The sequence below is a fragment of the Brachionichthys hirsutus genome, chromosome 6, assembly GCF_040956055.1.
Source record: "Brachionichthys hirsutus isolate HB-005 chromosome 6, CSIRO-AGI_Bhir_v1, whole genome shotgun sequence".
Classification (NCBI taxonomy): Eukaryota; Metazoa; Chordata; class Actinopteri; order Lophiiformes; family Brachionichthyidae; genus Brachionichthys; species Brachionichthys hirsutus.
The window spans coordinates 12,694,673-12,710,954 of record NC_090902.1 but is presented as its reverse complement, the minus strand read 5'-3'; the positions used below and the strand labels follow the sequence as shown (position 1 = coordinate 12,710,954).

The window sequence follows — 16,282 nt, the reverse complement described above, 5'->3', positions numbered from 1 at the left end:
TATCTCTGACTAAAATAGCTAAAGCATGATATTAAACAATAAATGAGGAAATTATTGCAAATCCCAGAGAAGCCAAAAAGTCTTCAGTCTGGAGCGCCGACTTTGATAACATGATGATTACACAGAGAGAACAAGAATGGCAGAAAGAGAATTATACATAGAAATTAAGACAATAAAGGGAAGACAAGACACGAGTGAATATTAGCGTATAGAGCTGCTGGGAATAATGGGTTTATGCCAGAACTCGTGGGTGGTGTTATGTATCTTTGGCTTTGGATGTTTGTGTTGTTATTTACCGTAGCATTAACAATTTGACCTGGTTTCTTCATTTCTTTTGAGTTTGAACCCCCCCACAGGGTCGAACACTGCATTGTATTTCTTGCAAAGGTTTATTATTACCATTATTATTTGCCTCCAGCTGTTTCACTCCATCTCCCGGGAGCCCCTGGATACTTAATGATGTGGAAATACTTCAAACAAATGTTGCTCCTATTTATCTAATGGTGGCGCTAAAAATATGACTCAGAGAACAGCACAGCCACCACTGCAAGTATTAAAGTGTAAGTATTAGCATGTAACTATTAATGTGTAAGTATTAACGTGTAAGTATTTATGTGTAACAATTAACGTGTAAGTATTAATGTGTAAGTATTCAAGTGTGAGTATTAATGTATAACTATTTAAAAAAATAATTTCAACTAGGATTATTACAGACAAACGTTGACACACTAATGAACAACTGCTTAGGGACTGTGTGAAAATTATTATGAGTGAACTTTGCATTTTATTTGATTCTTTTAATACTAATTAAACAGGAGTAGACCATTTCTGCACTTTTCATTATCATATTATTACGAGAAGAGGACTGAGACAAACTCAGAAGCTGCTGCATGCCAACATTTCTCAAATAACTGTCTTGAATTTACCGAAACGTGTCCAAAGACTCATGTCCTCATCCTCGTAATCCCCCCCCCCCAACAAATCCTACGTTGAAGTTAGACTATGACTTTCATATGCCCTCAGACGTTCTTTGTGTCTTTGCCCAGAATATAAATCAGATTCATGAACTGTCAGAAACTTGACTCCCGCCACATGTAACAGCTCACAGATCACTGGTTCTGCGGTACGTCAGAAACACGGAATTTAATTGAAAAAGATAGCAGTTTGTTCAACCCCCTAATAAGGGTACCCATGATGCTGGATGTTTGACCTCTCAGAAGGAGGGTGTGTGTGCCGGTGGGAAAGTGGCATCAGTGCAAGCCCTCTATTGATCTAAACCTTTGCCAGAGGTTGTAAATCTTTATGGTCGCGGCCCTTTAAAATGAAATGAGCTCAGCGCTGGCTGCAGATGTGCTAATGTTAGCTTGCAGCTGCTACGGCGGGTTCCACTGGATGTCTTTGGTGTCTGTGCTCTCCATGACGATTGGCATCGATTGATTTGATCATGAATCCGTGCTCAGAGGTATTGAACCTATTCATGAATGTTACCCACGTCCTCCGAACAGTGAATTTACAGGCAGGCTGTAAAATTGCAGTGCGTCGCTCTAATTTTCTATAAAGATAATGCGCAGTTGTCAGATGAGAGGAGGAGGAGGAGGAGGAGGAGGAGGCGAGATGGAGGGAAGATTCTCCAGGAGGTCGTCCAGAACGGTGTCATTGTTTCGTCAGTCAATATATAATGTGCTGCAAAGATGTACATCTGACATGCCTGCTGTTAATACATCCGAGAGAGACAAGGAGTGAGCCCTGGGTACACACAGGAATAGAAAATGATCACCTTGGGGATCAATGTTACGGGCAAACTGGAGTATGTTCTATCTACTCATTAAAGACTTCCCCATGATCAAAAATGCCTATTTAAAAATGATGTAAAGAGCAGAAAGGAAACAGAAACCAAAGGATAGTGTGAGCTCCATGAGGGGAAATAAAGGCAGGAGCACCTTAGAGGAGATTTTAAAACACCAGCAAAAAGCTAGTGTGTGTGTGTGTGCGTGTGTGCGTGTGTTTAAATCCGAAAGGACTCAAACTGGGGATAAGCAATCTATACGTATTACCCAAAGTGCGCCAGGTCTACTATGAGAGAGGTGAAACTTGTCCTGAAGCTGCTAATAAGAATCCCACTGATGGATCATCCTTCATCCGACTTCATCCGTCATCATTTGCGCGTTTGACTCACCGTAATGAAACTAAACACAGCAAACCATCAGACAAACAAAGCAAAACCTCGCGATCAATGCACATTTACAAAGCCAGCTACAGTCGCACTAACACCAGCGAGACTCACACACACACACACACACACACACACACACGCACACACTTAGCATATTGATTGAGCTCCCTTCAAGTCATTTTTTCCACTAGCTCTATGAGCATTGAAGGCTTACAGCGTGTCCTCACCAAACTGCCCCTCCATCCATCCAGGGGTTAATGGTGCACAGATAAGATAGTGTCTGGCTGTTGTTTTTTGTTTTTTGTTTGTTTACTTTGTTACTGTGCTAAGCAGTATTATATGCAGCACAACACAATTATAAAATAGATCTCCTTCCTTCCTAAAGTTCCTAAGTCGTTTTTTCTTTTTACTGGAATCATTTAAATGTGTTCTCTTTCAATACTCGAGTAGAAAAATGTAATTTTGGGCCAATGTAATCCTGTGGATTATTGTGGTACTTCACAAAACCTTTACATTTATGACAATTATACCTAGATGCCAACGCAATAATAAAGCAAGTTTAGGTGTTTGGTCAAATTTAGCTCATTGCTCCCAATATTTATTTTTGTCACTTTAATTATGACAGCAGCAATAAAGGAGGCCAGGTCAGATGATGAGCAAAACCAGTCACACCCTTGATAGAGACAGATAGAAATTAACCCTTTATTGCCAAACTTATCATATTTGATACACATGGCCTTTGAGGCTTCTAGTTCAGAAGTTTTACCCACCCTGAAAACGCTAGATACAAGCCAACACATGCATCTGCATTTTCCCTGAAAAAAAGTGACATAAATTAGAGCACTTATACAAAAAATTATGTGTTTTTTTTCACAAATTTATCAGAAGGTTCCATTAAAACCTTATTTTCCAAAAATTAGAGTGTTCTGACAATTACCGGTACTTCATGGTGCAGGCTTTAAAGGGTTAAATAGTGATTTACTGTAATTGACTGTGGTGTAGCAAACACACTCCGGCTCGTTCTTCAGAGTCCGGAAATATCTGTCTGCGTAGCGGGAGCACATTCGGGGACAACAATCGTAAAGTTCTTCTTGAATCGAAACCTGTGCGTAACAAATCAACCCATGCTTGAGGTAATGAAATGCCTAAATTATGGTGCAGCATAATTTATATTTAAGACCACTGTGTGTGCATTTGTGTGCAACAGCAGGCACGCCTGAAGCTGCAGACTGGATGCATGGAGTGGGGGCAGGAGGGCATACATTTGTAGCAGCGTAGGCAATATTCATGATACCCAAAGCTTGTAAAGATGAGCCCCCTTCGATGGATGTTGTACTTTCCGCCAAGAACTGTTTCCTGGTGTCAAATGTACAAGGCAAATGAAATGTGCCTTTCTTTTCACGGGGAGACACAGGATCTTAGGAGTAATTCCGCTGAGAAGGAGATGTTATCGGGCAACATTTCAAGTAAATGCTAATGGCTATCACACAGGCCCCCCCCATGAACCCGTCGTGGCAGCCTGCCAGGAACTACAAGACCACAGCTTGAGGACAACTACTCTGGTGGACATGAAGCACAACGCAGGAAAAGTGAGAGACCGTCTCACGCAAGGGAAGCTGAACCGAAACACCGAAAATGGATCCCTCCGTCCTTCAGACCGATAAACTATCGATAGATAATAAAGCCTCAGAAGTGAAGATGCAGGAGCCATCCTGGAATTCATCAATAATAAAAGAAATGAAGGCGGGATGATGATGAGAAAAAGAATGAAACAGGAGATAGGAAAGAGAAGACAGGAGTGACTCAGACAGAGAAGGGAGCCTGTTAATTAGAGAACGGGTGGATAACAAATGTATTAGCACATCTCTGAAGGACAGGAAGTGGGGTGAAAAGAGATAGAGAGAGGTTAACGCAAAGAGGAAAGAGATGGAAGACACTGAAAGAGCAGGAAGTGAGACACCGGATATTTCATTAGGAATTAGTTTATAAAGAAGTAGCTATTAAATATCCTGAAGGTGAACAGGAGGAAAGGTGCTAATCGCTATTTACTGTAGCGGTGCTAATCGATTAAAAAATATAACCCAGATAATCACACTAATGGGTTGTGATTGATCATGATTAATCACCGGTGTAAAGTAGCAGTAGACACATCTCCCACTTTTTTGTTTTCACTTCCAGACCAAACAAGTACAGTTGCATCAAGTTTGATTGATTAAACATAGATGAATCACTTTATTAAATAAATGGGTTGTGAAATTGTGTATACATTTGGAAATGTACTTGTATCATCAGGAAAAAAAAAATCAAAAAATTATATTACCGTAAATTAAATGACAATTTAGGAAATTCATTTTTTTCTTAAAAAATGTGGAGAAAAAAATTATCCAACTATAATAAAATATTTTCTATCAAGATGGTATTTATTTTAATTATAATAAAAAAGAAGTACAGTTTTCTAATCTGTGGCTTGTTGATCAAATATTATGCTTCGTTAATTTCCACAAGATGTGGAATGAAAATATTTATATTTCTGTTCGTTCCCAAATCCCTCAGCATTTAACTAATCATCCCTTTGGCTCTTGCCTCTCCGATAGCCCAAGGGACACGCATACATGTGTGAATAATCCTCTGGTGTTTGTGGAGTTTGTGGGGGGGGGGGGGGGGGGGGGTGATGATGCAATACCGTATTGTCTTTATTGTAGTACATATAATAATACTGTACAGGTAGTAGGCAGCAGTAAATAATAAACTGGCAGCAGTTTGTGCTTCGTGAAATCAGTTAAAGCACAAAATACATTTTTGATAATTGTGAAATTCCTTGCTAAAAATAGTGGCAAAGCAAAGGGGGGGGGGGGGGGGGGGGCTCAGTGGACAAACTGAGAATACAGTCCTACCTGTACTCAAAAACATCAAATCAATGTCTTTTGATGGTACGTGGGCTAAAGCAACCCCGTATCAAAGCTACAGGCGTTTTATAAGAGTATCATCAGGCAAAGACCAAAGACAGTCAAACACACTCTCACACCGTCGTACTGCGTCTTCCTCTGGGTGCCCAGTCGGTGTAAATAAGGTCATTTGTCACAGACAGGCCTCCGTGTAGGAGATGACCTTTTGAAACCTCCCAGTAAATTGGCCTCAGCAGGAAAAGCTACGTCATTAGCCCTCTCTGTCTGCGTCTCACGCTCTCTGTCTCTGTCTGGCGGTGGCTCTGTATGTCTCAGAACAAGAACGTTCCGGGTTCACTTCCATACTTTGTTTCCCCCCCACCTCCAAAAACATGCAGCTTAGGTGAATTGCTGAAACCAAATTGTCCTTAATAATAATAATAATAATGCATTGATTTTATTTTGCGCACCCAAAGACGCTTCACATTGTGCATTATTCATTCACTTCACACTTGGTGGTGGTGAAGCTACTGTTGTAGCCACAGCTGCCCCGGGGCAGATACAGCTGCCCTGGGGCAGACTGACAGGAGCGAGGCTGCCAATTTTTAGGGTTTTAAATAAAGTTTATCATCCATCCTCTTGCAGACGAGAGAATCATCTAGTCTACAGCCACTTTTCCGCTTTGCAGGTCAGGAGAGTTGCTGGAGCCGATCCCAGCTTGCTACAGGCGAGAGGCGGGGCGACACCCCGGACACATCGCCAGCACTTCACAGGGGCTAAATAAAGTTTCTTTTCTTTCATTCTAGGCTAGACTGCTACTCTTGTTTTTTATTTTACAGTTATTTGTTGCTTTTTAAGAAAAAAAAATCTATATTGCTACAGACCAGCTGAAACAGGGAGTCTGATCTCCACAGACAAGGTTCAGACACCTACACAAGGGTGTGTGTGTGTGTGTGTGTGTGCGTGTGTGTGTGTGTGCGTGCGTGCGTGCGTCTTAGTATCTTGTGGCCTCAGGCCAGAACCTACTTGGTTTTGGCTGCAGTCTTTTTTTTTGTAGCTTTGAATAAGTTGAATTTACAGCAAGTTCTTCATTAAGAACGATCAGCTAATTTGACAAAGTCTGAATTGATTTCTCACAGCAACTAAATGATCATCATCTGATGCCATTTCTTAACCTCTTCACTAAATGATCACATTGACATTTTATCATCCAATCCCTGTTGCCCATTAATAATAAGATGACGCGCGTTTGATGGTCGATCAGCTCTGCAAATGAAATAAAACTTAAATGTAAGCTTAAAAAACACTCTGCAGCAGACAGGGCACCGATAACTATATTAAATATGAAAAACTGCAGTGGCGTTCCACAATGTCCTCTAACCCTGATGTCCTCAGACTGGACACCGTTATGGACAGGACACTGGATTTTTATGCACCTTTCATATAAAATCATATTTAACAGTGCGACCTCACCACCGCTGCACTAATAAACTAGCAGCATGTGCGTCTGGTCACACCCATTTTTTATTCTGTAAATATTTTTAAACATGTATTAATTTAATATGCATATTAGTTACTTTGCTTACTTGATTACTTCCATTCCCTTGGATTACAAGTTCATAGTTGTATTTTATAAACCGTGTGACCCTTTGGTTAATTATTAACTAGTTAATTAGTTAATTTTAAAGGAACGAGCAGGTCACACAACAATTCCAGGAATCTCACAATTTAATTTATTAACTCTTTCAGTGCCAGCAAAAGAGACGTTTTTTTTAAATAACCCAAACATTCACTGCCAACCCTGACATTGAAATCTGCCTCTCTTCAACGGCCAATAACTCCAGAACAGAAAATGGTAGCAACACTCTTTTTTTTCATGATGAAAGAAGAGACTTTGATCTTCCGTTTGATATGTTCGGTGTTTGCTTAGTCATATTAAAAAATATTCTGTGGGGATTGGAAAATCGGGCAACATGGGCTGAAAATGGCTGACACTGAAAGAGTTAAAAACACGAGATATGTGACAAACACGGACAAGAATCGAACACTTAATTCCTGTTTCCCAAAATGTTAACGGCCCAGGTGAGCATTACCGCTTTAAGCAGGTTCTATCAGAGCATGGCTCAGATTAAATGATCTCATTTGACCTGCGGCTGCAGCAGAAACGAGGTGGTGCCCTTGAAAAGCGGTAATTAGAGTTTATATGTTCACCAACAAGGGGCATGTAGTGTTTGACAAGGTGGAGCCGATGCTCTGCAGCATATGCGCGGAAGAGCAGGTGCGTTAACGGTTTCCCGTTGAGGTGCTAATTATACCCAATCAAGCTTTCAAGACGTCCGTAACCACGAAGTCATCGATTCCAAACGTTCCCTGGGAGAGACGGACGCGAGAACCCGAAAAACATTCACTCCGCAATATTTAGCCAGTTGTTCATTCATGCATGGGTGTGTACAAGTACATTATGGTTTATTAATACGAGTATTCATGTTGAATATTTTGCTATAAACTCAACAATAGTTAGAAAAGAACGTGTTCCACTTCTTCCTCCTCCTTTTTCGAACTATGTGCTGTTTTGTAATGTCTTTTGTTATTTTATTCTTTCTTATGCATGTACAAATAGTTACATATTTGTATACATGTTCGAAAATAACATTCATTCATGGATTTTAAAAAGGCGGAGAAGTATTTTTGGTCAGTGAGTAGAAATAGTTCAGGATGGTTAGGCGTCGGCCTAAAATGAAGACATCACAAATAGTTTTAGTCCACATACTTACTGTCCTCTGAATATATAATATTCGGGTAATGTGTCCTTGACTGTGATACAGAGGAATTACAGTCCATTCTGGACGTTTCCTCTTTCTAATGTCCAACAATGTGCTGAAGCCAAAAGCATGTCTTTGTGAACTGGACTCTGAAAGCGTGTTGGACGTTTCGCTGACAAGACAAATGTTCTGCGGGGGGGGGGGGGGGGGGGGGGGGTTGAAACTCATCCAGATGGTTGACAGTTTGTTTTCTTAGGAGAAACTCGGCAGATGGCTCGCTCTTCATATGGAGTGAGTAGAATCATTGCAACACTTGACCTCTGTCCAAAATGACCTTTTAGAGGTTGTTCAACTAAATCTACCTTAAAATAAAGATGATATGTGGCTTTGTGTGATGTGATTTTAGTGCAACCTCCAATAATCTCAAGACAGGCAGACCTTTTTTATTCCTCGACTGTCTGTTGACGTCTTTGACAAAAGCAACCCTCAGGAAAAAGACATCGCCGTCTCTTGATAGGAGACTCTTAACCCTAATATGTCTCAGATGTGGTTGCACGATCTGTCAAGACGACTCTGGATCAAAATCCCAAAGAACGAGCTTCTTGTTTTATTTTGCGTGAGTTAAAGTCTATCCACAGTTGTGGGACTGTCTGGTATTAAAAGCAAATGGGAACAGATGAGATTCAGTCGAGGTCTGCAGCGTGTGTGCGTCAACACATCGAGTCTGTCAGATCCCCAACATCCAGAGGACCAGATTAAAAGACTGTCCTCTTCCCTCCGTCCTGCGTTTGAGACCACGGAGCGGTGAGACCGGCCTGCACACCGTTAGCATCCTTTAGCTCACGGCTTCAGGCTCACACTTTGCAACCGTTAGCATCCTTTAGCTCACGGCTTCAGGCTCACACTTTGCAGCCAAACACTTCCACAGTGACAAATTTGAGTTTAGCTTCTTTCTTTTTTTACATTTTCCTGAAATCTGCCTCCATTGATCAGAAAAACTATGTTCAAGTTAATCGTTGTGAAATACTTATTACTAGCAGCTCATCTAACAGTGGTTCATTTTGGGTTTGATGAAAGTTCCTTTATTAAACGTGGGTAAAGGTTTCACTTTGGTTTCTCAAAGCCCTTCAGACTTGGGCTATCTTGTGCCTTTTCTCTCCGTCACCATTTTTTAATTGCTTTTGTTGTAAACGTCTACATTTATGGAGCTGCTAGTATTTTTGTTCAATCTGAGTAAAGGTTTTTCTTCCTCATTAGACTGTTCTGAACCGGGGGGGTGGCGGCTGCTCGCCTCACTGTGGTTCACACCTGCTGACAGCGCTCCCCAGCGCACAGCCCTGAGGGACGACGGCTCCGCCAGTATGAAAAGGGTTTTTCCTCCATAGGAAAGTGCTGTTTGCTCCTATTTGGGACGAGACACAGCTTCCTTTCGCAGCCTCTGAGCAGCTGATGATTTTGCCGTTAAGTATAATCAAGTAGAGCTGGTTTGGCGACCCCCCCAGGCCCTTCACGCGGCGATGAATGAATGAATGATTCAATGATTTTTGAGCTGACTGAGAACTTGAGAGAACTGCCAGGCAGATTGAACATTTAACAGTTAATTGACTTTTCTCCATTGATCCCATTTTATTCACTTTCGGGGGGTTATGCCCAGATTCATTTTATGGCCCGAGTGCAACTGGAACTTTTCAATCTGATTTTCAACATTTGACGGAAGAATTAATTATCCAATAAGATGCGGTCACAATAATATGAATATGAATTTGTGTCTTCCCGCAGATGTGAATTGTTAAGATCCAGAAGCGCAGCTGGAATCTTACAATTCCATGCTGGTGATATGTGCAATCAATCCCATAATTAACTACCTAAATGGTTCAACCAATCACCATCAGTGTCAATTAACATTCAAAGCGATCTCCCCTAGATTCCAGTGCCATGATTAGCTAGCTACACGATGGGCAATTACAGCAAGGAGTAGGCAACATTCAATGCAAGCCTTATTACAATCATACCAAGCCTTCAGATCTCAGAGCGAGAGAATGAAACAAGGGGCTAGCTGGGAGGAGGAGGGAGAAAGAGCAACAAAGAGGAGAGGAGATGAAAGGGCAGTTCCTCAGGAGGAGGAGGAGGAGGAGGAGGAGACCTACAACGTTGGATTCGTTCAGTTTTAACAAAGGCATGGGAAGCTTCAAGTCGGTTTTCTCTCCTCCTTAAAGGGAAAGTCCGCTGTCGCCCCAGGACTGACTCAGTCAGACTTTTCACTCCAATCTGACCCGACGATCCTGGCTCTAATGCCTCGAAAATCCACTGTCCAATTTAAAAATGGTGAATCTAAAACGTCGTCTTTATGCGTCTTCCTCTGAGGCTCCTCTGACGGTGGGACGGCTGAGTTGGGTCGTGGGCCGACCTGGAGAAGTTCAGTCCGCGGTCGTTCCAGAAGATCCTTAAACCTGCGACAGTCTGTCAGTTCCCCGGGTCCAAGCCAATCCACCCCCCGTTCCATGTCGCCAAGACCAAGCGCATCCAGGAGAGTCCACTGGTCAATGGGGGGGGGGGGGGCACCCCCCACCCACGCTGTCTGTCGGCTCCTGGAGTCCCATCTTTGAGGGAGGGGCCACCAGTATCTTGTCGACTGGGAGGGATATGGCACTAAGGAATGGTCATAGGTCCCTGCGTGGGTTAAACTATCTGAGGAGGACAATAATGAAGACATGGGCGATGCCTCCCAATCTAAAGGAAGGAGAGACACCTTCAGACCAAGAGATGGAGGTCAACGGGGACAACGCTGATGATTGTTAGCCCTCCCTCCAGACCACCCCTCACCAGACTCTGCAGGGACCTGCCTTTGGTCTTTCTAGAATCTTTGTTTTGGGATTTCGGATGGGGATGTCCCGGGGGGGCGGGGTGTCTGTCACAGTTGTTATGACTTCCCAACATGCACTCCCTGCCAGGTTGCTCTCTCTCATTCAATCTCTTTATCCATTCTGTTCCCGTCCTGAAAATAACTGGATCGTCTACTTCTGTCCTGCGTTTTGCGAATTCGATTTTCACACCTCTGCGTATCTGACCGATTGCTTTCATGAAGTGGAAGAGATTATCTCATCAGAGAGATGAAAGGTTTCCCGCTTCTGTTCTCAATCAGACAAACACTTGGTGCAAAGCTAATAGTTAATGGTTTCATGATGTCCAGTGTGATAAATCATCCAATAAATGGTTGTAATTTCAAACTTATCACAAACTTCTCAACAAAATACTCTTAACATTAAAAAAAAAGTGTATTTAACTGTTTTGTATGGTTTTAGATATTTAGACATTTATAGGTTTGCGGTAAAAAATGATTATTTTTATTTTATTTACAGTAGTTTCGTCAGGGTAATCCCTATTTCTCCACGGAAAATTAGACTTTTAATAAATCTCATTGTTGCAAACCATTACTGCAATACACTGGATAATACAACCTTACAATGAAATACAACCTCATGACCTGAACTTACTCCGTTTTAGGCTTTTGAGGGGAAAGACTGATGTCATTTTTTTGGGCGAACACAAGTCAAAGCTGTTTGCAGCCGAGTCAAAGCTGAAGGAAGGCCCTCGTCTTCATCACTCTTCATCCGCCCAGAATCGTGAACGTCGAGTCGTACCTGATCGGCCCATCGGCAGCTCTGCTGTTAATCAGCTGCTCCTCGTGCATCTCGGTTTCTCTGTGCAGGCCTGATTTCCCATAAACTGACAGCAGCGGTGAGATGGAGTGGTGGCGGGGGGGGGGGGGGGGGGGGGGGGGGTACCCTGAGCTCGCTGTCGAGCCATGTACCGCTCCACTCCAGCAGCGGGGGGTTAAGTACCTTGCTCCAGGGTCCTTCTATGGTGGCTGCTGAGGGACAGCAGTGTGTGTTACTTTCCCTGCTCATATTCTTCCCCACTGGAAAACAGATTCTAAATAGCAGCACAGTTGCCAAGTTGTTGTGCTCTCACTGTGACGCATCGTTGCACTGGAGAGATCTCCAGGAGGCCACGCGCTGCAGCTCCTACGCCCTCCTCGCTATGTTAGCAGCTAGCGGTCCAAAAGTCAGTAGATTTATCCGGCATGTCATTGAAACAAACGATGGCAGCGAGCTGACGCTATATGTGGATTATATTCAGCACAAAATTCTTCCAGAATGCAGATTGCTCCATGTCTATGATGGTTTATTCAGCCAGGAGGGGGTTCAAACATATCAATGGAGAGGTTGAGGGTCTGCAGGTAGAATGGGCCTATTTACCCACATCAGCAACTTCTAGCGAATTAGAGAAAAGAAAAAAGGTGCCTGAATGCAACTCCACCTGACCGAGGCCTTCACTGACGAACTGCTGTGGATTTTAATTTCACCTTTTTGGATGTTCTGTACAAATGTTGCAATAAAGTCTGGAAACATGTCAAACTTCTTTCATCTGGGAGCCTCTCAGCCGTGTTTTAAAGCCGGTGTTAAAAGTCTTAACAGCAAGTCTCTCCGTGCGAGTCTTTGTTCCTCTGCAGATGAAATGGCTTCACTCAGGATAGAACAGGAGGATAAATGAAAGATTGCAGCCTTTACCCGACGCCGCACAATGAACAATTATTTTCATTCCACAAGTTTGACATTGATTTTCATTTTTTAATAGATATTAATGTCAGTTAATGTGTGTACGTTTTTTTTTTTAAATGACAGCAAAACGGATTATGAGCTTTTCTAACAAAAACCAATCCTATACTGATCCATATTTTGATCTCCAAGGAGGCCGTGCTTTTGCCAGATCAAAACTCCGATGCCCTGCTGGCAGTTTGCTGTCTAGTTATTTTCATCGACACAAAAAATACTAATGGGTATTTAAAAAATATTCTTTTCATTTTTTTTCTCTCTAATCTCCACAGACAAGGTTCAGACACCTACACAAGTGTGTGTGTGTGTGTGTGTGTGTGTGTGTGTGTGCGTGTGTGTGCGTGTGAAATACCTTGACCATAATCAATTATCACAGAATATGCACAAGAGGAGGCGAGTCACATAAATAGATAGAAGCACTGACAGGTCAAACTGATCAGATCACCCCCCCCCCCCCCCCCCCCCACACACACACACACACACACACACACACACACCCAACTTGCTCCTGCGTCCCTGTCCGTGCGCATCCTCAGAGCCGCGTCTGCGCAACTCTGCCAAACTCACCTTCACCAACGCGCCGCCGATCAGACCAACTTCCAGTTTACATTTCATCCAGATTGGTTGTTTGTCATCTCCATCACACACACACACACGCACACGCACCAGACATTTCTACCGCCACAGCGGCACGCTAAAAGCTGAAGTGTGTGTGTGTTTGCGTGTGTGCGAACGCGCGGATTCAAGCAACAATGACAGCTTTACGGTGACAAAGAAAAGACGGTGCGCAACGATCTCTCCGGGACTTTGGCTGCCGCCCCATGTAAAATAAATAAACACAAAAGCAGGATTCTAGAAGTCGTCGCCCCCCCTCTAGAAGCGCGGCTGCATTAAATCCATACATCCAGATGTAAATCAATGGGAGCGCAGGAGCGCAGGAGCGCACGGAGGACTTACCATGGCTGCTCGAGCTCCCAGTCCCTGAAGAAGTCGAATTCAAAGAGATCCATTGCGCTCCGGCTGCTGCTGCTGCTGCTGCGGGTTACAATCCAGTGCTACGTGGTCCTACATGGGCTACCGGTGCGGCGCGGTGCGGTGCGGTGCGGTGCGGTGCGGCGCGGCGCGTGGACTGCCTCTGCCAGTGGGGCTGCTACGTGGTCACAGCAAGCTGACAGCAGGGAGAGGTGGAGGGAGGGCGAGAGCACGCACACACACACACACACTGAAGGATTCTGTGGACGCGGAGACGTTCGCTGTTCACGCTCCCAACAAGCGCCGCTGTGTACACGCACGCGCCTCACGGAAATAAGCCTCGTCGTCATCCCACCGCACCCCGCAGAGATATTACATGGAGACTTGGCGACAGCCTAAAGGGTTTCATTGTCTTTTGAGAAAGTGCGGTTACTAATTACAGACTATAATACTTCAATCAGGTTCATCCTGAAAGCGCGCGTCTCGAGGAAAAGACGCGCTTTCTGCGCCGCAGGGGCGGACCAAAGCTTTCTGGGGTCCAAAGTAGACGTTTGACATTTGACCTTACATTAGTACTTTGACATTCACAGCTGTGCAGCACTCTTTGGCAGAGAGAAGGCACTTGTGTAACATTAGTGGTATTCTCTAATACAAAATACTAACAAAATACTAAATTGATTGAATAGATCAAACGGCAGTAACAGTAGCAATGGTTCATCAATAAAACATAAAGCTGAATAATTGTTTTTGAAAATGCTACAGATGAAAGTGGAAAAATGAACCACTTTAATTAAGACATTTACTCGTCTTGTAAACCTTCTTAGAAAATACCTCGGTGTTTCAATTCCTCCTTCCAGTCAGGCTCTCTCTTTGAGGCATTTCAGGAGTCTTTGGGGGCCCCTGGTGGCAAAAGAAGCATCTAGTTTTGCCTTTGCTTTGGACTCTGGTCCCTATTGTTCCTGATAGTGTTTCCTTGCCAGTACATTCTAGTCAGAGACTTGAGACTAAGCTATCTATTTGCAACTACGTGAATTGTGTAATGTTTTCAAGCCACTAAAAAAAACAACATGAGGTTTGGTGGGAGAGTCGGTGTGTACTCTGCACGGGAACATTTTTATCATTGGTTAAACCTAAAAAAAATGAGGAAATCATTCACATCTAATATTTTTTACATTGACTCAACGCAAGTAAACGTGTTCCATTTAATCCAAAAAAAATGGAATCAGTGCAAACTGTTTTCTGACAGTGAGGCAAACTAATTATTTTGAGTTCATCTAAATTAAAAAAATATATATTGTCTTCATTGACTTAATGTAAATATTTCAGCTTAACCTAAAATGATAAGTTACATTTAAATGTAAATCAAGGTTAAAGAAAACTAATTATATTAAAGAGCCCTAAAGCAATAAATATATACTTTTCAAAATACAAAATATGTAGAAAATGCATGAAATATACTTTGAAACAATTAAATAAAAAAATATTTTTTTGCAACATGTATTTATTGTTCAATTGTTTGAAACATGGAAACACACATTGCTCAATTTGGGACATATAGAACAAGTAGTTACGTATAATCAACCTCCAATGAGGGAATCCAGAGTTTCGGTACAATTTATTTCTGTGTACTATGAGCTGCAAAGCTTGTAGTCAGTCTGCTGGTACATTGAACTTTTGAACCTCTGCAGACATATCTGTAAATACTACGCTGTAAATTCAGTCCTCCTTCAGTGCAACCTCTGAAAATCAGCTTTTTCTTAAGACTTTAAAATGTTTAGCGTCAGCTCAGCACATTTTTCACACAACATTCTTTAATAACACTGAGCAGACTTCAACATGAGGCTGTTAATTCATCTACAATTGTAATGAACAATGCAGTCATGTGACTGGAACCTCCAGTACCAACCTCTCAGAGTGAACTGTCTGAAGTGTAAACCGTGTAAATAGATCAACACAAAATTAAACCACCAATAGAAAAGAACCAAATGCAGTGAGTCTGCTACTCAACTCTTCCAATACTCTTAGCTGGTTGCAGAGTTTGTTAACTTTCGGGCTCATCTTTTTCCGATCAAGATCCATCAAGAATTTCTGCACAAACTCAAAGGTGTATTCCAATGCCTTTGGATACTTCAGATTGAGTGTGTATATGAGCCCAAAGATCATGGTAAAAGCTGCTGCAACTGAAGGCAAACCATTGAGAACCTGTTCCTTCAATGGTGATCTTGATGTCTTTGGATGGGTGGAGAGGATCCTCCTTGCCTGTGGTCCAGATTGCCATGGCTGTCTGCTGCAGTTCTTTGGTCTCATTTTCTGGAACATCCTGTGAATAATATATAGTGGTCACTTTCATATCAACACTTTACTTCAAAGGGATGCGGTTGTCACTGTATTTATAATGATTAGACAAGCGGCCCAAAGTATTTTTCCTCTTGGGCACTATAGAACAAATGTTGGACAGAGATATTTTATTTCAACAACATTTACAGGACTATAAATGTGTGCAACTTTTTTTAATGGATATCCTGCCTTTCATCTCAAGGCAATTTAATTATACGATTCATTCAAATAACAGGTATCATCTCTACAGTCGCAGCCAATTTATGCTAGTTTCATACAGATTTCATTCCAAAGCATGCATTTTTTTGCAATATGGGTAATAAACTGAATACGACTATAAAGCTGAAGCTTGTGAAATCAAAGACCATGTATAATTTCATGTGTATGTATGCATTATCTGTAGTGGCTATTTTGCATAAAACTTTATTATCATTATTATTATTAGTAGTAGTAGTATAAAGGCATCGGCTTTGAATATTGGGCCACTGGATCTAACACTGGTTTGGGTGGGTAGGGTTTTTTTTTGGGGGGGGGGGG

The 16,282-nt window shown here is 42.4% G+C and overlaps 1 protein-coding gene across 1 annotated transcript in view; it reads right to left on the bottom strand.

Moving 5' to 3' along the window:
- aff2 (AF4/FMR2 family, member 2) overlaps nt 1–13,446 on the bottom strand; it is a 106,779-nt gene extending 93,333 nt beyond the window's left edge. The window contains exon 1 of the mRNA XM_068740331.1: nt 13,394–13,446. Coding sequence (XP_068596432.1) covers nt 13,394–13,446 — 53 coding nt within the window. The remainder of the gene's footprint in view (nt 1–13,393) is intronic.
- Nucleotides 13,447–16,282: the final 2,836 nt, after the last annotated feature.